Source organism: Hermetia illucens, chromosome 3, assembly GCF_905115235.1.
Source record: "Hermetia illucens chromosome 3, iHerIll2.2.curated.20191125, whole genome shotgun sequence".
Classification (NCBI taxonomy): Eukaryota; Metazoa; Arthropoda; class Insecta; order Diptera; family Stratiomyidae; genus Hermetia; species Hermetia illucens.
This window is the reverse complement of record NC_051851.1, coordinates 51,896,947-51,921,884: the sequence shown is the minus strand read 5'-3', so window position 1 is coordinate 51,921,884 and position 24,938 is coordinate 51,896,947. Positions and strand designations below refer to the sequence as shown.

Below are 24,938 nucleotides of genomic sequence, written 5' to 3'. Positions count from 1 at the left end.
TTCGATGGTGTAGTTCTAAGGTATCCCCGATGAGGAAAAAAAGGAGACAAGATGCAAGCATCGATTTATTCTACCACTTAGGTAATTTGTATCTCGCTCGAGAAGCATGACAGACCTCTACGGTGAACTAAAATGGGAAGAAGATTTTTAAAAAGCCATGAAATGCTAAAATAGCCCCATTGCATGATAAGTTGTCTAGCGCACCACTCCAATCAACTGTTCTAAGGAAACTATTCAGAGCTTAGAAATCAGAGTTGTGGGAATTGAATTAGGGCGATTCGACTTTACGTTGTACCGATTCAATATATAATAGAAAAAAACCCATCTCATATGAGTTTCTTTGAGATTTGGAAATTACGATCGCGACGAAATACAGTGTAACCATAAAAGAGCTCTGCAGAGTCGAGTCAAGTTTCAAATATGCAGATGATGTTACTCTTTGGTAATACACCTAATTCTCTTTGTACACGAATTTCATTTAACACTAGTTAAAAAGTTAACATTTTTCTCTTTTTGCACGAATTCTTTTGCTTTAACGCAATTTTAAATATTCTAAGAATTTTTGTTTTCTGTTCTATGAATTTCTTCTATTAATTAAATTGTATAATTCAATACCGTATTATTGGAACCAATCTACTATTTTTCAATTTAGTTAATATTTCTTTTACACGATTTCGTCGAGAACGAATCCATCGTATAAAAAGAGAATAAGGTGTATAATGATAGCAGTATTAAGTGTGACGCCGAAAGTGGCGAACCCTCCGGAAATATACGGGGTGAGTTTGTCGCTGAAAATCCTTTGTGAAAACGCCAGGGGGGCTAGACCGGCGGATGTTAATTCATGTGGGATTTTGAATCATGCGATAATTCAACCAAGTCTGTTATCTTTCGTTATTTTGGTGCATTCAAGCGAAACGAAACCCCAGTTTATCTTCATCATATCTCGAGATGTCAGCAGATGAAAGCTTGGAGGCAAACAATTAATAGACTGCAACTTGATTGATGCAGCAACGTATGTAAGCAAGCTACGAAAATGAGGAAGCACCTCAGAAGTACGATGGATATGTACTGCAGTAGTATGACCAATGATTCCTATGGTGTGGTAGTTTCGGCCAACAGAACAAACCTCAGCACAAAAGTCAAAGAGCTATATAAACTCAAGCATTTATTTTCGCTATTATTACTTGAGTGAAGAAAACATGCTCAACGTCATCATTGTAGGCATTGCTCAAAATGGCTGGGGATATTAGTGAGTCGGAAAGCTGCCTCAACTAAACGAAAATTAACAGTCTTTTCAGTCAATGTCCGAAAATATTCATACCGATATCGGTTGAACTCAGTAAAACATTGGAAAAACCTTTTTCGCCAATCAATACATAGATGAAGATGATGCGTCAATATTTTTGACTACACTCCACAATAGGGCAAGAGAAGGAAAAATCTTTACGTAAAACAAGTCGGGAAACCGGAAACTAGAAGCTTCAGGTAAGAAAAGTTTTGTGCATTTTTTATATAAAGAGATTTGAGTGTGCATTTGTCCCATTAGTATGTAGCACGTAATACATGCATATATTACGTGAGAATATCCACTTTTAAGTGATATTGATATTCAAAGTCTTGAATTTGCAAAGAAGCGACAGCTTTGACCTATTGTAACTTTGCTAGTAATGGTGCGATTTTCACTAAATATGGTTGGATCATGCTCTATGCTGTAGCCTACATTGTTGCTACATTTCGTGATTCTAGGAGGAACTTAGGGGGGTTTTCCTGCCAATTACTAAAAATTATAATAATGTACTATTATTAACTTTATATGAACAAGTATCGGTATGGAGGGTATTTCGGAGCCTAGGCACCATACAGTGACAGCCTTTTGATTTTTTTTCGGATTTGACGGTTAAGTAGTTTCTGAGAGTGGGTCCGTTAAAGAAATGATCACTTTCAACCCCCCGCATTCCCCACCTTTCCAACAAACTAAGACCGGCGTCGAAAAGTACTAACTGATGCCTTTAATTTGATACCCCACATGATTAGATTTAATGAAAAAAAAGTTTACACCCGCTTTGCATGTATGGGGACCTCCCGGAAATTCGACGTAAAAGGATGTAATTCACTATATGCGTGAGCGTTCACAGTTCCCACATCATCTCCGAGAAAATTTCGTGTGACGGACAGACAGACAGTAAACTGATAGGTTTTGTGTTTGAATCATAGGATAGTATATTTTATAGAAAAAAATATATGTATATAGTGTAGGGAAAAACACGTCGAATTGTAATCGCAAATCGTCAAAACCTTTCCTTAAGACCGATATGGATTATGACAATAATTATTTGATTCGAAATTACTTTCTTACAAGGACAGAAATCAGTGAAGCATTGTATGCGAGTTTGAATAACAAATAAGGATAACTTTCTTGCCTTTTCTATGGAAATATATATTAAATTGAGTAGTTAAAAGATATTAAACCAATACAAAGTTCAGATAACTAAAAAAAAATAGAAAAGTTTATTTAGTCAATTTATTGGCAGATATTTAAAGCATTTTTTCGGAAGTAAACAAAAACTTGTTTCAGATGGATATAATGCTTTTTGGAAACGATCAGATCGAAAATAAATTGTGCAAATTGTTCAAATTAATTTTGAAAATAAAGTTGATCAGTTTCATTCTAAAAATACTTCAAATAGAAAAAGAAGAAATTTTCAAATGCACCTGAACATACCACCATTGAACGAATCCTTTTCTTCCGCACTGGAGCTTTTGGTCGGAGCTCCAAAGTAGATGAAGAGCATGTACTCAATTCCGAAGTACTCATATTTTAAATTTATTTTAAAAATTTGATATATTTTTAAAATCCACTAGAACCTCATAAATGTCCAGAGAATCACTATAATAAAACCAGACACACTTCACTGTTTGCCGGATGTTTCCGCTTTAAAGTGCACATCAAATGGTGTGGAAGTAATAAGTCATCATCTGTACGCAATATGGACGTCAATGTGATAGCAAAACGAATAAAAACACTGGCCCATGAGATAAAAAGATGCCTCAAAGATACTCCAACGGAACTTCCTCTAAGCTATTCAGATAATTCAGAGATTCTGCACAGTACTTTTTCGCTCACACACATGTCACTGTACGACCACGCTCTGGCGTGGGCGATACAATTGAAAAATCGCCATCTCTTTAACGTACTCAGAGTTGAGATATTTCAAAATACATAATCTTTACTGTGTATATAAAATCTATTTTTAATAATAGATACAAAACAAGACACCGTATGAGATCAAGTCAATTCCATGCGATATAGGTTAGACAAAGTGCAGAGGTAGACGCCGGACTAGATCAATGTATAAATAATTCTTCCAGTCATAATTGCAATAGCCTGAGACAAAATCAAGGGAATCCCTTGGTATAGTTGGGGTTATTTATAGATTTCCTCGGTTACGCATACAATTTCGTAAGGGAGCTTCATTCAGTATGATGTAATTTTGCGAAAGGTATGCAGTTGAGCGCGTTGACAACTCGGGGCATTCTAGCCGGCGTCTATTTTTTCACAAAGTCTATTTTGGGATAATCCCATAATCAACAGGTGAGAAGGGGCAATATCCAATGTATCACTATATTTTTTTAAATTGTATCTAAACACATCAATGTAGGCCATTAAAAGTATTTTTTGAAAAGTTCATTTTTTGATTCCATTCATTCATTTTTTGCAAAACGTCTCTATATGTATGTTTGCTAAAATATGAATTCTATGTCGCAAACAGTGTTGAGTTATAAGAAGCGAGATCGTCCTTCAGATGAAAAATAAAAAAAACGACTCTAGTATTCTAGTAGCAAGGAAAAAACGATTGCTTTTGCTTACATGGAAGAGAATATATAGGTAAAAATTTGCAGCTAGCGATTGGATCAATAATGTATATAATAAGTGAATGTAGGAAAGGATGGACGCATATTTTCCCTAGCATATTGCATATAGTGCTTAATACCTACAATCCGATGCATATTTGATAAAATTAAATTTAATATTGCTTATAATTCTGCGGGGAAATGAAACACAGAATCCTAAATTCCCCCTAAACATAATTGCAACATGCTTCACAATGTATGCAGTAGGCTCTTCTGTGGTCGTTATGTTCAACAATCTAATGAAAATCTGCATGCAGCAATCAAAAGCAAGCACTATAAGGATCAAGCAATTGGCCACAATACCCAAAGTACTCACACCAAACAGCTCACTGTAAGTATGTTCTTTTATAGTTATCACATTGGCATCTTCTGGAGAAACGGCTGTAACTTGGTCAACATGGTTGTTACTAGCATTGTTAGTTCCATTAGTGCACATACAAAACTCGTTCTCAAACATTTCATCCGTATGGAATTCCTTTTTGAAATCTGCAACGCTTTTGCTCGGGTGAATCTTCCTTTTCGAGCATCTATCACACTTTCCTTTATTCTTGCTGGTGTTGAACATTTGCAGGCGGGTGCGAAATGTACTCCTCAGACTTTTCTTTGACTTTGATATTTTCTTCTCATGTTTCATGCGTTTTGAAGATTGCTTGAGAAATTTACCCTCCGTGGTATTGGCGCTATTCTGTTGGTGATTTGATCCTGGAGAAATTGTACAATCGATTGATTTTCGTCGTAAGTGGGATTTAGAGGAGGAAAAATTTCTTGTAAAGGACATTTCTTTGAATGTTAAAAGGATAGAGTTGAGGGATCGATTGGAAAAGGAGCTTGAGCGTTTCTTTGGAATGACACCTGTAAAGGATGCTGAAGGATCTTCTGAGACTTCCTGAGTGGCTTCTTTTGTGTCTTTGAGTATTGATTTGATTTCTGGTGTTTCAATGGTTATTGTTGGGATAGGTTGAGTTGGTTGGAATAGTTGAGCATCATTTATAAGAATATCTTCAGTTTTCACTTCTGTGATTGCATCGTAATTTATCTTAGGACATTGCAGTCCTTCATCTGGTTGCGGCTTCTTCATTTTATCGTCTAAACTTTTATTTATTTCGTCGATTTGGTCTAAGCGTGCATCAATCGAAGACTTAGTCGAACCCGTTGTGTTAATTTCGACAGTTAGTAATTGTGTTTGTGGTGATTCAGTCGCACCCATTTCCACAGGACTCGATGAAGTGGATGGTATATTTGAGTTGTTAGTATCACAATTTTTTGACGGAGTAGTAACATCATTTAAATCGGCATAAGTATTAGTAGATCCATCAACAAACAGAACACTTTTCGAGGATGACTGTTTAACGGTAGTATCCTCGAGCTCAACCGCTTCCAAATCGGAAGCGCTAGTACTATTTACCGATAGAGATCCAAGACTTTGGGATCGCACTTTCGTATCAGTTCGCGTTCGTTGTTTGGCTGTTGGCGTTAGAGGGGTTGACTTACGCTTGAATGGACCTCTGAATAGTGACATAACTCCAGCACCTCTTTGAAGAATTAGTGATGTTGTAGAATTCGTTGATCCCTGAATTATTAAATGGTAATTTAAAATATTATGCTACCCATCACCAGTTGAAACACACACCGATTTCCGTTAATCTACCATTGACTAACAAAGCATTAAAATAAATACATAGTTTTTGGTCATTTGAAAGGCGAGAGATAGTTTACAAACGAATATTATTTTTTCTGTGCAAAGAAAGGGATATAACTAAGAAACCAGTATTGGTTTCTCCTAACTTGTTGCCTAAATAAGTCCTAAATACATATAAATCTAAGTTAATCCTGTCCCCTTCAATATTGAATTTCGGTGTTATTAACATACCGGCTGTTCATTATTAAAGTTATTTTCGATGAAATTTTGTTCCACCGCTAAATGATCATCACATCCTGAGGGCAGTTCTTCACAACCGACTTCACTGAGGGCAGTTTTTATCATATCTGCCAGCTTTTGTTTTTGCTTTTCCTGGCATCGTAGCGAATTCATGTCTTTGGATTGTCTGAAAAATCAAAAACGTTTTAGTAACGATAACTAGCTTGCAGAAACTGTATTACTTACTTCAGAGTATCATCGCCTAAACCATTGATCCCACCGTTTGTATGTAGTGCACTACCATTCAGATCGCAGATCATTTTCTCTTGTTTCTTTTGACAATCCTTAATGGCAATTTCGAGATCATTGAGGCGTGTGCGTAACCAGTCAACAGTTAAATTGTCCACTGTGAGGGTATTTGATTGTAATTTACCGGGAATATCTTCAAGGAGTGTTTCGTCGAATTGAAATTGAATGGGCGTTGCAGGCGATGTTCTGCAAGCATAGGAACTGATTGTAGGATCAACAGAACTTACTTTTCGAAACTTACTTGTGTCTTTCCGTAAATTCTCTGTATTCTTCAGCGGGAATTATGTTATTCACTATTGTTTCGATTTTCTTCTGGATTTCTACGAATTTATCTGATGTCAGGTCACTAAATTGGATTATTTCTTGTAACATATTTTTCCTGGAAAGTTCGTGGAAGAATATATGTAGAGCTCAGGAATAATGATTAATTTTAATGAAAATCTTAAATCTAATGTAAACTTTGGTAATAACTAGTAAATATCTCTACCATTTCTCGGTTGCTAGAGAGGAAGTATTTTGATATCACCATGGTAAAGTTAAATTCCAACCACCCTGGAGGAGGTAAAGAAAGCATGTAGGAGGAAGAAAAACGATCACAGCTGCTTAAAAAGTGAAGGCGTTCCGAAAAGGGGCTATTTTCATATCATTAATAAGTTTACTAGTAGGGAAATCTGCGTCATGATGTGCGAGGGGGGAGGGGCGCCCTTCCCGCAATCGCACGGAATAACAATCACTTTTGAAAAAAGGATACCGCAGCGATTTTTCAACGGAGTTTGAGAGAGAGGATTCCAGTTTTTTGTTTCATATCCTCCTTTCCGTCTGTGGGAATAGGGTTTAAAGTTAAACCCCTTTTTTTTGGTTTTCTCATAAAAACAGCCCCGCCTTGGAAAGCTACAACTTTTGAAGAGACTAGCCACCGCAATTTTTCAACAGGGTTTGAGAGCAGGAATTTTACCTTCCTTTTGCAGACTTTCTCCGTCCTCTCGCCTTAGTGGGATAGGGCTAAAATTTCAAATCTTACCATAATGATATTACAAAAATTCTACTTTTAGGAGCACTAACTTTTATAATACCTTATAAAATACCCTACCAACTTCCTCCCCCTCTTTCATCAACTTCTGAGTTCTAAATTCAGCAGAGAATTAACAGTTATTTATTTCGAGTGTATATGTAAAAGATACCTCACTAATAGAGGAAATGACATACACCAGAAATATGATTATTTCATCGGAATGTTCGGCTCGAATGGACACCACCTTGACTTGATAGCTTGCATAAAAAATGTCCAAAAACATATGCAATAGGAGCTACATATTTACCATATATTCTCAAAATGATAACAACTCACAGACTTCAAGATCACGCGTGATTTTGAGAAATCAACAAGCCTCAGAAAATGCATGTTTCCCTATGGGGAAATTAGCGGAAGGGATGCGATCAGACAGAAAGGAGATTACAGCAACTCTCCTAAAGTTCGACTACGGTCGAGCCGTCTGCGGCATTACTGTCTAAATCTTCGAGAAAACGGAAGAGAAAGACCGGGCAGAAATAAATTTCAATTACCAAGGAGAAGATTGCAAGCCAAATCCAACCTTTGTCGCCGTCTCTGCTAAGAAAAGCGGAAGAAGGTGGACTCGACAGCAGGAATCCGGAAAAGCTTCGTTAGTTTCATATTGGCAACCAAACTACTCCAAAATGCCAAAATATGCCCGAAAAAGGTCCTAAGCGATAGCAGAGGGACGGTAGTGCGAAAGAAGAGCAATTACCTTTGGAATAGACGTTCTTATGCCAGCAGCTCTAGCAATAGATAGCGGTATTGGATGCAAGGAACCCGAGCCTTTCGCGGAAAATGATGGATAGTCCGGTATGGTATAGTACTTCACGCTAGACGTTCGAGACGCTAGAGTTAAGACTTTGAAATTCTGCACATCCGATCGACTTCTAAGTTTTCCGCAGAAGTTAAGACCGGTACTTTAGGAAGTGGTCGCATCAGTGGCAAAAATCTCAAAAAAGCTGATTGTACGTGCGAATCACGGTTATATCAAAAAATATATGTAGAAGATATTCAAAAGAATTTCAGCATGCTTTATATTTGTTGGAAGAGCTATGGATTTGTTTCAATAAATTTTGTTCTATTTGTTTAGTAAAGGAGGTAGAATGAAAAATTCAGAAGACTGAGTGCCTCTGTTCTGATATCAAATTTATTAAAAGCAACTATGCTAAGACAATTTTGTGCTCAATACTCAACAGCAGTTATCGTGAAATGCCAGGTTGACAAAAGAAAGAATGTTACGGCGGCCTCTGGGGACCTTACCCTATGCCAACGCAAGAACTAAGTGACGGGGCACCGTATGCAGAATCAAGTGGTTTTGATCTTTTGATAAGTTGTGATTGGAATGGTAGCCACATTTGTTGGAGAAATCGTAAATTCAATTCTAGAGGAGGGAAGTTACAGATTTCATGATGTTAACTGGTCTCATGAGTACTATCGTAGCAAATGCGCTGAAGTAATTGACCTAACAATTTATGGTTCAAATTGGTTGGTGTTGATCAGAGGTTAGTGGGTGCTAGATGAAGTCTCATTGTTAGACCACCGTTATTTGATATCCACTTTGATCGTAGGCAAACAGATTTTAATACAAATACGGAATCGGAGGAAAATGCTATTGGTGGAATTCTGTGAACTATTGCAGAGATCGAAACGCAATTGGAAACTCTGAATTGTATACTTACAGAGTGCTTTGAAAGGACATATTTTAATATCCCAGGTAAATGCTGTAAAAGAGTTCCTCTGGAATCGAGAACTGCAAAAACTTTGAACTGCCAAGAAAAATAATCAGAGGGCTTCTGACTCGTACTTGTAAGAGCAATGAAAATGAAGGATGGTAAAAAAAATCCTTTGGAATATACTGCGGAGAACTGGAAAACAAAAGAGAGACTTCAAGGTTGTATTGAGTCCTAAAACGGGAAGAATTGACCAAGCTGGGTTCTCATAGAAAAGTGGAAGGTATTGCAGCCTCTCTTTGAAGTACATATATATGACCATCATTCAGGGGAAAAGGTGAAATACGACGGGAGTGAATTAGCAATTTCTGTCAAGTTTTCAACACGAAAGTGTTATAAGAGGTATTACAGTACTACGAGCGGAGTGGTTGTCAGTAAAAAAGTACGATCTTCTATACTATCCTCTGATGAAGCCCCATCTACTCTACAATGCTAAAGAAACACTTGGAATCTTCCTCTTCTTCAGCCGTTGTCCCGTTTAGAAGCGAAGTCGGTTCGAGTTGATCGATTCCACAACTTTGCTTGGTCAAAGAAACACGCGGAGTGACCCCGAAAATGTTTTTCTTGGTAAAAGTTTAAAGCAGTCTTCATACCAAAATCTGCAAAAGATAACTATTCAAACAAAAAGTACCTTCAGATAAATTTTCATTTTTCACTGAAATATATGTTGAGGCTAGTTAAGCGTCAAGTTCGTGGAAAAAACTTGTGGGTTTGCTTTTTCTGAAAGACGAGTACGTGATAGGTATATTCATGGACAATGAGGTGGTCTTTTGGCTGAATACATTTCCAGTTACTTTGGGATGTTATTTGAGAACATGGTTTTGATGACACTTAATGGAAGCGCTATATGCGACGTAGAAAATACTGTGTACTGTATAATTTTAGACCGCATGCTTAAGAAATAGAAACAACAATAGGGAGGTGTACTATCAGAGGAGTATACTGATCGACCCATCGTTGTGTAAACTGTAAGAACTGCTCATACACACCCAAGTATGTGAACTATATATCGACAAGTCGGAATCTTGGCACCTAAGGTGTGAGCTTTCAATAAATTCAAATAAAACCAATGGAAGAAATTTAAAAATCAATCAATTTTCTGAAGAAGAGAAGTGTTCTAGGTAAGTACCTCCTCTGGAACACACTTGTAGTGTAAGAGATTAAATGAACGTTCATAACTTATAACCAGGTGGACCTATGGAGACTAAGACCACATGTGGAATTATATATTGCTATCATTCAGTTGGTATTCGTGTATGCATCTGTAGGATCGCTTAAACCTCACCAAAAAGAACCGCCGAATCATAGTGGGAATTCTCACTGGTCATTGTCGGCTGAACTATCGCCTAGGGAAGCTAGCTCTCTACGGACACTGCCTGCAGGTTTTGTGAGGAGGATGACGAAACCTCTATACACGTCCCAGTGTCCGGCACTTGTGCAAAGTAGGTCGAGGCATCTGGGAGAACTCTTAATACCAGATGCAAAGCTGAAAGATCTGGAAGCAGGGAACATACTAAAGTTCCTAACGGTTATAGGCCTGCTTGAGATACTATGATCAATAGGTACACTATACCCAGTAAAAGGGGCACAATAGTTCTTCAAGGACGCGGTGCGACTTTCCCTTAACAGAATAATAATAATGCATCTGTAGCGCAATTAGTCAAGGCGAAACAGAAATGTTTCCACTCTAAGTGGTGTCATGACCGTGACATCCAACTCAACTCTGAATGCATTATTCACTATTGAATAGGATCAGTTCCTTGACTAATTCATTTCATATGTGGAAATGCGTGCCACATATCACTGGAAGAATTGAATTTAACTCTTATAATTACATATAACGCCTTCTGATTCCCAGATCCCAACGCATTTGTTTGGTAAAGGACATAAAACTAGGGAAAACTGGGACAGAACAAAAGAAAGCGAGGTAAGATATATTGAGTTCTTGTACATCAATATTTCAATGACAAAATAATGTGAAGCAGATCAGATGAGAATGAGAGGTGGACTTTTTTGAATAATATACAGGGTGCAACAGAATAATTTCCTTTTCTTTAAATGCACGCCATTCAGTCGGTTGATGTCATAGCGCAACGCTAGTGGTCTCGTTAAAGAGGATTATTAAGTTTTGTTAGTGTTCAATTTAAATCCACTGAGAACATAAGACAGTGAGAGCTTCAATGTTGCGATCACCACGGCATCCTGCGCGCAAAAATGCGTCTGTTCTTGGACTGTCAGATCATTCAGTGAGGAGAGTTTTTCATGATCATCTTCATTTCCATCCGAATGTGGAGCAACTTTCTGAATGAACCTTCAATTCTCGGATGAACGTGTGTGAGGTTCTTCTCGAAGTTATTTCTGAGGGCGCGTCAACAAACCAAACATACATCAAAACTGTTTGCATATACCTAAAATCACAGTGTGGTGAGCAATTTCCTTAGTTGTAATTATTAGTTCCTGGTTCTATGAGGAAAATGAAGTCACAGTGACAGTGAATTCGGATCGTTATGTAAACATGTTTCAAGATGATTTGCACTTAGGGGGCATTTGTTTCCAACAAGATGGTACAATGGCACACTCTTCAACAGGATCGATGGCTGTTTTAAGGGAACACATCCCAGGGCGCTTCATTTTAATTATGGGGATTTGATGTGGCCCCCTGTAATTATGCGTGTTTATGTGACCCGTTCTACAAGATTTGAGGACCAATATCCAGGAAGAAATTGCCAATACAACGCGTGGTATGCTGACAAGAGTTATTCGAAACGTCAGAAATCGGTTTACTCAGTATGTCGAGAATGGGGTTGTCATCTAGCTGATTTGATCTTGAAAACTATGTAAATCAAACTTTAAGCATGTGCTTACATTATGAAAAACAAATAAAATTTTAGATTTTGACATTATTCTGCCGCACCTTTAAAGTTAAAATATATGCAACCCGAAAAGAGAGCACTTTTGAGTACCTTAAGAAGTCCCTTGATCACTTCAAACATCGATCAGGAGTGCAGAACTTGTTCAGGTTTATATCTAGATTTAGGTTAAATTTCCCCTATGGGATTATTACATGTGGACATCTTGCAACGAAGTAACGGAATCCACAGAAACCTTCTTATGCGCGTGTTCGACCTTTAGAATTTTCCACCTATAGAATCAGGCATCAGATTTTGAGCACTGTTGTATTCCAGTAGTGCTGGAGGTAATATCCCATCAACTAATGGAAATGACTAGGTGGTTTAAGGTGTACAATCCCATCAATAACCCCCTAACTTGTTAAAGAACTATAAAATATTAGTCATAGTTTTTGAAGGTTGTAAAGTCGTAATGTCACAACTAAGCCTTCTTCAAAAAATGAAAAGTTTCATTTGATGTTCATACTTGGTGAATGCCATTCAAGCCATTCCCATGTGTTCATTACACCCAACGGAGAACGATGCCATTCACTACATGCGTGGCGTTCACAGTTTTAACCGTTTCAGCAAAGTTTTTTTCCAACAGGCGTAACTGCCTCTGAAAAAGTGCGTCTGACAGACAGAAAGGTTTTTGCTTTCCATACGATTTGTTACGCGGCTAGTATAAATATGTATTAAAACACGTCCTACGAAAGTTGGAGTTTAATAAATAGTTTTATAAACTAAGAAATTACATACCATAACAGAATAAAACTCTCCTGTATTGACTGTTGATGTTCCAGCAGTCCTGGTAATAAAACTGTCCTAAAATCTTTTTCAACTTCAATAGCTTCTGCTATCAGCATTACATATTCATTATGTGTAAGATGTAGTTTGCGGCAGGCTTTTTGGTATTTATCACGAACGTCATCTAATTTGCGTCCTCCACGACCAGCTTTGTGAAAAAGGAAGCCATAAATTACATACAAGAGATACTTCTTCGTTGACTACTTACATTTTATATAATGTTCTTCGAATCGTGTTCGCAACGCTTTGTATCCTTCTAAATGTTTTTGGTACTCTGATTTTTTTCGTATAACTTCATCTGTGAGCTGCGAAAGAAGGAAAGTGAGTTGTAGTTAATAAGAGAAAGCAGTTCATTAGAATCTATCTAATTTGTGTTTAGGATTGAATAGAATTTATCTAATTTGTATCTGGTTAATTGAACCGGAAAGGGACGTGGATCGATTATACGTTCAGAAGAGATTATGATTATGTAGCTGCTGCGCAGTGGAGTCTTTTTCCTCGACAAGCTAAAAGACATGTTGGCACATCAACTAGCAATTGGGGAACGTAATACGTAGTTCATACCTTTATCACTGATATTCATTCTGGGATGATGCTTAAAAGTTGTCTTTCAGGGACAAAGATATGTGCTATCAGTTTATGAAACCTTGAAACGTCATGGTTATTAAATTGTCATCCGAGACTTCCAGGGGTTTCCAAATAAGGATTCCCTTTTAGAATAAGTGTAATCCCGATATTATGTATAATACATTGATTATTCGTATTTCCGGCTAATTGGTATCAATTTGTGGGTCCCCAGAGCTAATTTTCTTTACTTTTGTACTCCCCATAATTCGTAATCCAGATATTTCGCACCACCAGACTGACGATTCAGTCTCTTGACCATACGAATTATCGGGTTTCTACTTTATAACCAAATGTTAAGGTAGTGATATCTAGTTCTCAGACAAAAAAGGGAATACTAGTGCCTAATCCAAACAAGAAAACCCACAAAAAAAATGAAAGAAAATGCCATTCCTGCCATTCTTTTTTGTTGAAATTACACAAATCTTCCGGAAATCAACTGCTCCCTTTGTTAGTAGAGACGAGATTGAATAAATATTTGAGGTAGCCAGGGGAGGTAATTAAGAGAAAGAAGGGCGGAATCACATAAAACCAACAATGATAAAGCAAATCCTGGGGAAGTTACAAAGTGCTGAGGAGCTGAACATATTGGATAAGTTCGCCTTCTGTCAGGATGATGATCCCTCGCACATTTCCTATGTTCCTGAAATGTGGCTCATCTATGCCTGACATTTCTGAAAACACATTCGCAGTCAATAGATCTGAACGTAATGCTCAGTAACTTTGGGAAATTTAAGGGGGTATTAAGCAGGAGTGGAATAATATTTCTGCAAAATTTAATACAAATTTCATGCGCCCGATGCCCCGACGCTTAGAAGTAGTGATGAAAGTAAAAGGAAATGCTTCAAAATATTGAAATCCCGTTTTGAAGCGTTTGCCCGATTATTTGTTTGATTTACATTTTTGCTTATGTTTTGTTGCTACGTTTTTTATAGGCATGTTTAATATAAATATATCATGTTAAATGCTTTTCTTGAAAGGTATGTTTGTTATCTAAAGGATGCATATAAATTGAAAAAAAAAAGATAAATTAGTAAAAAAAATATGTTCAAAACATGAATCAACCTTTGCTGGATTATGCGTTTGAACCGCAGTATGTTGCTGACATTATTTTATTTTAATCTTTCCTCGGTTCAAAAGGGAAGCTAAAATGGCAGCGAAGGGAGTGAGAATTAGAATAAACGTAAACGGAACGAAGACTGTGATTTAAATCAGACGAAATATTACAGCAGTTTCTTCCCTATGTTTTCAGTGATGATGGATAGCATTTCCGTAGAACAATCTAACAAAACTTAAATTTATTTGAAATTCAAATGCGCTAAAAAGCGTGCGAGGCTGTCACAGAACTCAGAAATGATAGGTGTTGTCCACCAAGTGAGTAAAAGGAAATGTTGGAGGAAGATTTAAGCGAGTAACACTCCGAGTGGCATACGTTGATATTTAGTGTCAGTTTCTCCAGCTAGCACCAACGCACCAGAGTTCTAATCGATTTTTTTCTTTTATACATATTTTGAAAGCAGAATATGTTGGAAATATACTGCAGAAATTTCAGAACGAAATTCGAAATATCTACCAAGTTGCAACAAATGGAAGAACACACGACATGTTGACGTGCATACAAAACAAAAAGTTTTAACGCATTTTTCTGGAAATCTCATTTTTTTCAACTGGTGAGAAGCATAGCTAAATTTTTACACATTATTCAACATATCAGTATTTGTGGTGCGAACCACAATTATGCATTTTCGTTAATAATTTCCAAATTGTTAGAGCTACTTTTGAAAAAATACGTAACTTCAGTTTATATGCAAGAAAAGGTAACAAACATGTTACAAATTAAATAAAAATAAAATAAAAATTTAATCCTTAGTGAAGCCACCAGCAAATGATGCTGGAATAATCATTCTTACTCTTTATGGCATACTTTCAATACATTTAATGCAGTTTATTTTGATTTCATTTCTTCTATGCTTAATTACTATAAGGACTTCTGTCAACTGTATCTTATTCATTATATTTTTCTTGAAAATGTTGTGTTTTTCATTGGCTATTAGTAAGGTTAAAATCCAGTTAATTACCAGGTCGATTGAAAACTCTTGTTTGGTTTTTTTCTAAAAAGTTCTGTTCTTATTTGGCCTTTTTGCATGGAGCAGAGTCGTACACTACTATTACTATTACTATTTGGTAGCCTTTCGTGTACTTTGAGTATCATTCTGGTTTTGAAGACCTTTATATATTGGTCTTGCCTCATTGTTTTTTGGACAATTCATAGGCGCTCCGTATTTTTATTGGCAATCTTTGACCAGGCTATAATACTGAATGGATGCTTGACCTATTATAACTTTGTTAGTAATAGTATGATTTCCACTTGATTCTAGGATGACCTTAAGGGGGTCTTGCAGTCAGTTAATGAAAGTTATAGTAACATACTGTTGTTAACTTTATTTGCACAGATATCGATATAGACAGTATTTCGGAGTCTCTTGATTTATTTCAGATTTTTCAGTTGAGTAGTTTCTGAGAATTTGTTCCTTACAGAAATAATCACTTTCGACCCCCCACACTCCCCACGTCTCCATCAAATGTCAAAACTAGAACCGGCTTCGGAAAGTACTAGCCGAGGCCTTTCATTTGATGCTCTATATGAATATATTTGGTGAAAACAATTTACACCCCTCCCCCCTTGTGCATGTATAGGGACCTCCCCTAAATTCGACGTAGAATGATGTAACTCACAGTTCCCTCCTTTCCACCAAGTTCGGTGTCAATTGCTATAACAGTCTCCGAGAAAAATCCGTGCCGCAGACAGGTAGACAGTAAACCGATTTTAATAAGGTTTCGTTTTACACAAAAATAGAAAAATTAATAAAAAAAATAGTAATAAAAGGGGGCTGGTATAGAGCCTGAGAAGGATCACCGCAGGAATAATTAGGACTCCTACCTTTTTAGTTGATAATTAATAATCAGGGTAAGTTTGAGCAGAGAGTAGTATATTTTGAATGATGAAATCAAAGAAGTCAGAGAAATCGATATAAATTATATTAACCTCCTACCATGAATTAAGATATTGAGCATGGAAGTTGATGAGGTTAGAACCAGAAGCAAAACTTGCTCTTTCGCTATGAAGTGACCAACTAGTCATCGAGGTAAATCTCGGGGATTTTGTAACAAGCAGAGAAGAGTGAGTTAGAGAAATAGTTCACGACTAGAATAAGGCTTCCACTTTTGTGAATAGGGATAATAAGACTTTTTTTATAAAAATGAGAAAAGTAACATTTTTCGAGACTTTTTATTATGCATAGAGGAAGAGAGAGGGAGTTTAATAGTGAATATAGTTTTGAAAACAGTGACAAATGAAATTGCCGAAATAAAAACTAGAATTCCATACATTCTAAAGTCAAAATACATACACAGAAAGATCGAGCTAAAAAATTATCATCCGACTTATATTATGCTGTGCAACGAAACGTGGACCTCATTTCAGGCCGCAAAAACTCCTCCATAAAATGTTACGAGCAGTTTGCATTGGAGAAGAATTGCACACTAGGTACAGGAAGGGGTTGCAAAAATCTGTAATGAATCTGAAGCCTCGACTATGAAGCGACTACACAGATTCAGTTTACTTACCATCTACTCAATGAAAATTGAGAGAAGGAGGGCAGTTAGAAAACCGAGGAGAATATAAGAAGACACAGTCGGCACTAACTGGTATAAGGTCATTGAACCAAGGTAGTTGTAGGTAAATGTTGAAGTAAGTCGAAATCTAAAATGGACTGTAGTGTTTTAAAATTGTTGCATTCCTGGAAAAAATGTGGAGGAGTCAAATTATGAAAGAGAATCACAGCTTAATTAGAGTAAGGCAGATTGAATATAAGCAATTGTTCGTTGCTGACGAGGGATTAATAATGCAAAAAATATAACACCATTTCGTCCAAATAGCCGTGAATCAAGCGGAGTTTGTCAAGAACTGCGGAACTGCTCACGCAATACATGCTGCGTGGTTACTCATGGAGAAAAACCGTGAGTAGCATCGGCCTCTTTCCATTGAATTTCTGGAGCTAGAGAAAGCATTTGAGAAGAACCTACCACGATCAGAAAAGTAAAGTTCGAAGTGTGGCGGGTGTATCAAAATCGCTTCGTATCTCCGTCTGCCATCAAGGAAGCATCTGCTCACCACTCCTCTTTGTTCTTGTTGTGGACACGGTCACAAGGGACATCCAACGTCCACCGCCTTGTACACTGCTTTATGCAGATGATGTTTTCCTAGCGTCTAATAGCGCGGTTACTCTTGGAGAAAAACCGTGAGTAGTATCGGCCTCTTTACAATTTCTGGATCTACAGAGAAAGCGTTTGACCGTGTGGCAGACGAACTCATCTGAAATGATCTACGACAAAACCTAGTTCCAGAAGAACTCGTGCGCTGGGTTAAATTGCTCTACCAAGATCAGAAAAGTAAAGTTCGAAGTGTGGCCGATGTATCAAAATCGCTTCGTATCTCCGTCGGTCATCAAGGAAGCATCTGCTCATCACTCCTCTTTCTTCTTGTTGTGGACACTGTCACACGGGACATCCAACGTCTAGCGCTCTATACACCGCTTTATGCAGCTGATTCTTCTTAGCGTCAAATAGCAAAAGTGATCTCGAGCAACTTGTCCAAAAATGGAATGATTGCTTTATGCAACATGGTTTCAGAATGAATCTAAATAAAACTGAAGTTTTGACGATGGATCCTCATAAAGCAGGCGCTATCCCTATCTGTGGCAGTGACCTGCCCAGAACTGAGCAATTTAAATATCTCGGGTCAATGCTATCAGCCAATGGAGAACTGCATTATGGAATTGCTTGACGCCTTAGTGTAGCCTGGATAAAGTGGCGTTCCACAACTGGTGTTATCGACGTATCAATGAACATTTCAAATCCAAAATTTACCGCAATGTCGTCCGCCCAATGCCAGCGGTGGGTTGATACGATTGATGGGGATTTAAAAGCTCCGCGACTGAATCTAGATGAGGAAAATGACAGAACAAAATAGCGCAACCGATCGCGATGAGCCGACCCCGCTTGTGAACGGGACAAAGGTTAAAGGAATCGAAGAAGATTCTGTCGAAGCAAAATCTAGCAAAAATCTAAGACCAGACAAAATGTTAAATGATCTCTTTGCAATCTTTTGAATCAATCAAGATTGCATTCGCATGGTTAGATTATAGTTCAGAGTAAAATAAAGTGTAATATCAATCAAACACTATATGTGGAGTATCTCAGTGAGAATGTTGGTAATAGGAAATATGGTCTTCAACACGTAATGTTAGATTTTAAAGTCACAGGCATATTTAACCTTAACCTCAAATTTAACCTTGGTCGACATATGTTATGGAGCCTGTTTTAAACGACTATGAGTAGAAGAAGCTAAAGGTTTTGTTATTTTCGCTAATAACGTATACATATATTTCGGGAATCAGTAGGAGATTTCTAGATCTTCAACCAGAAAAGAAAACATATTCGTTTACTAATTATCTACAACAGGCGATAGTTATGTTTATTATGCTTTATCAGTTTTGTTTCTGGTATAAAATATTATCTAGTCAGGTTCAAATTACGTACACAATCTTAAGTAATTTGCCGACGGTTCATTACAGTTCAAGCAAATTAATCTATACCATCCTCAACTCATAGTTTATGAAAGGAAGAGGAAAATGTAAGTTCACACAGTATATATGCTAATGAATGTTATGAATTGACTCATTACAAGTTTTGCTGGGAAACTAAACATAATTGCTAGCACCGTTAGCCATTTGTAATTTTTCATTGACTTTCTCAAAACTTTGAAATTTATTGTTTTATGTTAAGTTTTATTTGCAAAGTTCAGTATTTATCTAAGATAATTAGTCAACATTACTGCCTACTAGATAGTAAAATTATATTTCTGGAATCAATTATTTTTAACTTTTATAACTCTAATTTGTAAATTTCGTATGCTTATTAGGACTTTTACTTGAGTAGATTTTGCTATAAAATGCCAACGTAAATTACACGCAATTTACGAATTAATACGAAATAAGTGGCTACAATTATATTAATGCAATCTGATTTTTTTCTAGTATTTGCGGAATGCTTAGTTGCATGAATGCATAATCCGCATAAAAATTATGAAAGTTTAAGTATTTAATTATGAGAATGTTTTTGTTTTGAAAATATACTATGCAAAGACAGGGCTGCCATTTTTATAATGAACTATGGAAACTATTAGTTTATCAAGTTTTTTCCACAATATAAAATTAGTTCTTAATTTACATTTTTCTTGACAGCCACAATTAAGGTAAAGGCCTCATACTACAAGAGCATATTCAAAAATATTGCCAATGAAGGAATTATGCAGAATGGCTGAAAATCAGTATTCTTGGACCGAAAAACTAGGCCGGATATTATGTAAGCTCGACTCGCAGGGTATCAGCATAGTGAAGATTAATCGAAAGAAAGTTACTGATAAGGACTGACTATTCAAGCTACGGAAGGAGGGGAAAAATTAACCAAACACATTTTCTGATATTAAGCGTTTTCTTATTGATTGTAAGAGATTATGTTCAATAGGCTAGACAACAATCGAAAACAGTTTTATATCGCCTGACAGGGATAAGTAAATACGGAAGGAAGATAATTAATGAAACACGAGAACAGAAATGGGCCAAGGATGGAACCCTGAAGGAACCCCAAATAAGGGAAAAGAACTTAAAACGCAACATGTGAAAGGGGCCATACTTACTTTGCCACTTAGACAAGAACTCATCCAGGAGAGAATAGATTTTTCAAAAGTTATACAAATAGACTTTCTTGAGGAAGAGGGTGCAATCAATGGAGTCTAAAGCTTTGAAGATCCTCAATGCAGATTTTGTGTATTCAGGGATTTAGGGACAACTTGGTAAACCTAAAAGCAGAGTTCGATCTGTCAAACAACATTTCCGCAACACAGAGACTGCATTCATGATGATGTTCAAAACACATTGTGACGAAAAACATCTAAGCTGACAACCGAACAAATGCGGTGAAATACTAAGGAAGGCATCCAGGCAACAGGGGGTGACTTGTAAGGACATCAAGAGTAACGGTTCGATAAAAGGAAAAATAAAGAACTATACGTAGTACATAGAAAGGTCAACCCGAACCAGAGAAGACGATAATATCAGCACTGTGCGAAAAAGCTGTGCAGACTGAACGATGAAAGTGTAACAATAACGAGTAGGCAAATAGCAGTACCGATAGGTAGAAATACTACTGTCATGAACACTACTCAAGCTGGGGAGCAGAGTGGGGCACAAACGTAGTGTATGTAGAGTATGGTAGTGGATGAGCTCCTAGGAGAGCTAACAAATACTTGAATACGGGCCCAGGGTTACGCTGACGACATCGTTTTCATCTGTAAGGGCAAATATGAGAATTCCCTATGTGATAGAATCCAAACTGGACTAAGAAGTACTGGTGCAGGAAGGCGGGGCTGCGTATTAATCCAGCCAAAGCCACTATAGTACCATTCACTAGAAAACATAAGCTTGATCAACTAAGAGTTATTAAATTACATGACATGGAGATGAAATATGAAACAGAGGTCAAATATTTGGGAATTACAGTAGACCACAAAGTACTCTGGAAGACGCATGTTGGAAACATATTTCGAAAAGTTTCGGGGCGCTGATGACTTGCAGGTCCATAGCAAGAAAAAAATGGGGTGGGGAAGCCAACCTATTGAGTGGTAAACTGGGCAGAAAAACTGAACTCAGCACAATTGTCAGAGAGTTGCATAAACTTTTAAAGACTGCCTTCTGAGAGTGTCAGTGGGGCAATGAGGACATGTCCAACGGTATTCCAGGAGTCCTTCCTCTCCATCTTCACATACAGATGCAGGCGTGGAGAGTGATCTTCAGAATGTGTCCCCTTTAATTTGTAAAGAAACGATAGGGGGAAGAACATTGCTATTCTAACTGACAGCCAAGATAAAGGCATTTAATTTTTTTGAAATTTTTTAGTGGGAATAATTATTTGGAATTCAATGAAATTTGGACATCATATTAGTTATATTCCGAGTTTTTTTGTAAACATTTAAGCCAAAAATAAAAGAGCTAAGCAACAATATTTTTCTGAAGGTGGTAACTAGAATTCTCCAACTGCGGGATATGTAACGACGCAAATTTTTATCTGAAACTGAAAGGCTTTTAATTTTTTATCACGAACTTCTTTTCTAAAAATATAAACCTCATTGCAGCTGAAATTAGTCAAAATAAAAAATGTTGCAAGGATTTATAAATTTTCATTAATTCTGCAAAAGGAAGCACTGTTAAAAATACGATATCATTCCAAATGTTGGTAAATGTGGAAAACTTCGTTTTGAGAAAAAGGCGTTTGAAAAATTGTGTGAAAAATTCCCTTTCGGATATGAAAACATTTATTACTCTTAATTATGGATACAACAAATGCCAATGCACTCGTACAAGTATTTATAAATATACTGTTTACTTAGTACTATAAGATTCCGTAAGGACATGAAGCGACAATTTCTTGGGGGGTGGACCCTGGACCTGTAGCCGATAATTGCTCGGTTCTACACCCATAAAAAGGGACCTCGAATTTGGTAGCGTATTCTACGATGGCTAAGCTAACGTTCAACGAGTAGGCAATAAAAAAGCAGATTCTGAAATCCTCCTAATGTGGTTTCTCCCTTAAAAACTGAACACGCTCGGCTCCCACAATACAGTTTGGATACTCTAGATTTCAGACCACATTGGATTAGAAGGCAATGAGGTAGTGAAGGAACTGGACAGGAAGTTGCAGGGATGCTTCTACATGGAGCAGAATCCTTCTGTGGAATTGGAAAAGGGTCAATAGCTATGACATGAAAAATGAAGAGGAAGGGCTAAGGAAACTATACTGGGCGAACCTACCAGGAATGGAGCTGTATAAACTTGACCATTATTATAGCGAACCCGCAAGTTCTATGCGGAGCGTGTCGAAAACTCTATACATGTTCTGGGACAGTGTTTGGCACTTGTACAAAATGGGTTGAGGCGACTGGGAGAATACTTAATACCAAATGCCAAGTTGCCATTTTAGAAGTAGGGTATATATTAAAATTCCTGTCGGTTGTGGGCTTGCTTGAAATTCTAAAGTTAATACGGGCCACAAGGCTAGGACGCAGTACAACTTCCTTAACAGAATAATAATAACAATAACAATAAAGAAAAATCAAAAAACTAATAAAGTTTTTGGCGACAGTCATGGATGGGTGACATACCACGGAGGGGCATCTTCCAGGGGGATTCGTTGAGTCTCCTTTGATTTTGTATGGCACTGAACCCCCTTCCATGGCTACTGAATGATGCTAGAGGGAATGGTTTTGTAATTAAATATGGCGTACGTGCTAAGTGCGAACTGACACACTTGATGTACTTAGATGACATCATGCTGTATGCTGGTACTGACGACCATCTTAGAAGTCTGCTGAGAATAATAGAAATGTTCAGTTGTAATATTCGGATGGAGTTTGGATTAGACAATTGTCGAATCCAAGCTATCCGCAAAGGTCATCACGAGCCGCATCCCGGACATAGCATTGGTGACCTCCGCATCGAAGCTATGACCGAGACAGACTTCTAGAAGTACCTAGGAATTCTGCAAGGAACCCATACACGAGTTGGTGATCTGAAGGATGCTCTGTTGTCCGAATTCCTGCGACGTGTAAAGCTGGTACTAAAATCACATCTCTCGGAAAACAATAAAATAAGCGCGTTAAATGTATTCGCTATCCCATCACTGGCTTATGCATTCGGAATATTTCCGTGGACGAAGGCCGATCTGGAAAACGTCCAGTGGCGGATACGGACAACTATGTCCAAATTCCGAATGCATCATCTAAAGTCTGCCGTGGAGCGGATGAACCTGCCTCGTGACATCGGGGGCAGGGGCGTGGTTGACGCGGCGACACAACATCATCGCCAAGTCGACTCACTGCGCGCTTATTTTTACAGCAAAGTGTAGACGAGTCCCTTGCATGCGGTTGTCCGTAAGGTAGACTTCAATCTATTGAGTGGGGTGAAGTCGGACTAAGAGCGGATCGATGAATGAAAGTCGAAGGCAATGCACGGTAAACACGTGAATTTGTCGATTTGCATTTGTCGAACAGATGGTTGTGTGCTGGGGAGATCTGTGCTGAGACGGAGGGATTCATGTGTGCCATTCAGGATGGCGTGGTCGCCTCCCGAACTTATAAAAAGCTCATCATGAAAGAACGGGTGGCGAACGACCAGTGCAGAATGTATGGTTCGGCTTTAGAAACGTTGGACCATCTCATTTCTGGCTGTATTGTTATAGCACCGGTGCAATAGATCACCAGGCACAATGCTGTATGTAAGGTTATCCATCAAAACCTTGCATACAAGCATGGGCTGATCACGGAACATGTTCGGTTTATTGATATGAGCCGCAAGCAGTACTTGATAGTTCTGCTTACAGCATATATTGGGACCTGCAAGTACTGACCGGTCGCCATACCGTACATAACAAACCTGACGTACTGTTAGTTGACAAGACGGGTCGCTGCGCGTATATTATTGATGTTGCTATCCCCCATAATAGCAACATTAAGCGGAAATATGAGGAGAAAAGAGAGAACTATGAGCCATTGGCTCGGGAAATCAAAGAAATTAGGCGTCTCGAGCGGGAGGTTGTAGTTCCCATAATATTGTCAGCTACAGGTGTTGTACCTAAGTTCCTCACGGCTTCTCTTCATGTCCTGGGACTTTCGCACAGGCTGCTTCAAACCATGCAGAAGTACACCATTCTGCGTACGTGCTCGATGTTGCGGGGAGTTCTCGACGGATTCTCCCATTGACCTACCACCGGCCACTACCACCAGCGCCCCTTTAGTTTCTAAGTAGGTAGGATCGTTCGAGCTTAAACGCTTGGCACTTAGTGCTAGTATTAGGTAAAGTCTGGCATCTATCGAGATTGTGTCACCTTGGAAAAAAAAACAATAACCAAAATTCACGACCCAATGAAAATTCAAAAAGCAAAACCAAATGAGGTAAGGATTTAAAGATGTGAACAACTCTCTATCACAATTAAAGTGGGAACGTTACCAGCAACAACAATAAACATGAAACCTAGATGGTGGGTGGTTCTACATAGTCTTCGTAAAAACACGGTAGGCAAAGACGGATGACCATATATGGATTAAATATTTTTGGTGTAGTCGGCGTATATCAGATGTTCTTGGATTTCTCTCGAGTAGTCCTGCTTGAATACTATGAAATCTAGTATTGGAAGCTGGTTTCAGAAAGGGATTTCAATGGACATGTAGCGTACACTGACAATGTTGGCATTACCACTGGATCATTAATTGCTCAAAGGAATTGTTTTAGAAATTGAAGCCTAAGAAGGTCGGGCTAAGGGTCAAGCAATCCAAACATCGAATACCGACTTAGCAGGCGACCAGGTGTACAATGGAGGGATCCATTGACACGGAGAGCGATACTCTTTTATGCCCTTCGAGTTGGAGAACAGGATCACTGCAGGGTCTACTGAAAAGAAAAAAGAAAAATATCTTGAGGCCTATGTGTCATGTAGGTATAAGTTAGTGATTTTACGAGATATCCCTCCCTTTTTTACAACCAACAGCAGAATTAAATCCTGTCCCTAAAAGTTCTTTTACAAAACAAAAAAAAAATTCAAATCTAGGTTGGTCCGCTTAAAACGTCATACCCTCTTAAATT

General features: G+C 37.9%; 1 protein-coding gene across 11 annotated transcripts in view; it reads right to left on the bottom strand.

Annotated features, from left to right (window-relative positions):
• The window catches only part of LOC119650702 (tyrosine-protein kinase Fer), a 132,859-nt gene that overhangs the window by 16,628 nt on the left and 91,293 nt on the right, over positions 1 to 24,938 (bottom strand). For 8 of the 11 annotated variants that reach the window (XM_038053695.1, XM_038053691.1, XM_038053690.1 and 5 more), the window contains 6 exons: positions 12,767 to 12,863; positions 12,511 to 12,706; positions 6,321 to 6,458; positions 6,017 to 6,265; positions 5,783 to 5,957; positions 5,318 to 5,482 (listed from right to left, as the gene is read on the bottom strand). In XM_038053695.1, the coding sequence (XP_037909623.1) occupies positions 5,318 to 5,482; positions 5,783 to 5,957; positions 6,017 to 6,265; positions 6,321 to 6,458; positions 12,511 to 12,706; positions 12,767 to 12,863 (1,020 nt within the window). Of the gene's footprint in view, positions 1 to 2,712; positions 3,144 to 5,317; positions 5,483 to 5,782; positions 5,958 to 6,016; positions 6,266 to 6,320; positions 6,459 to 12,510; positions 12,707 to 12,766; positions 12,864 to 24,938 lie in introns of those variants that run through there. The other 3 variants (XM_038053699.1, XM_038053700.1, XM_038053701.1) reach the window with 3 other exon arrangements.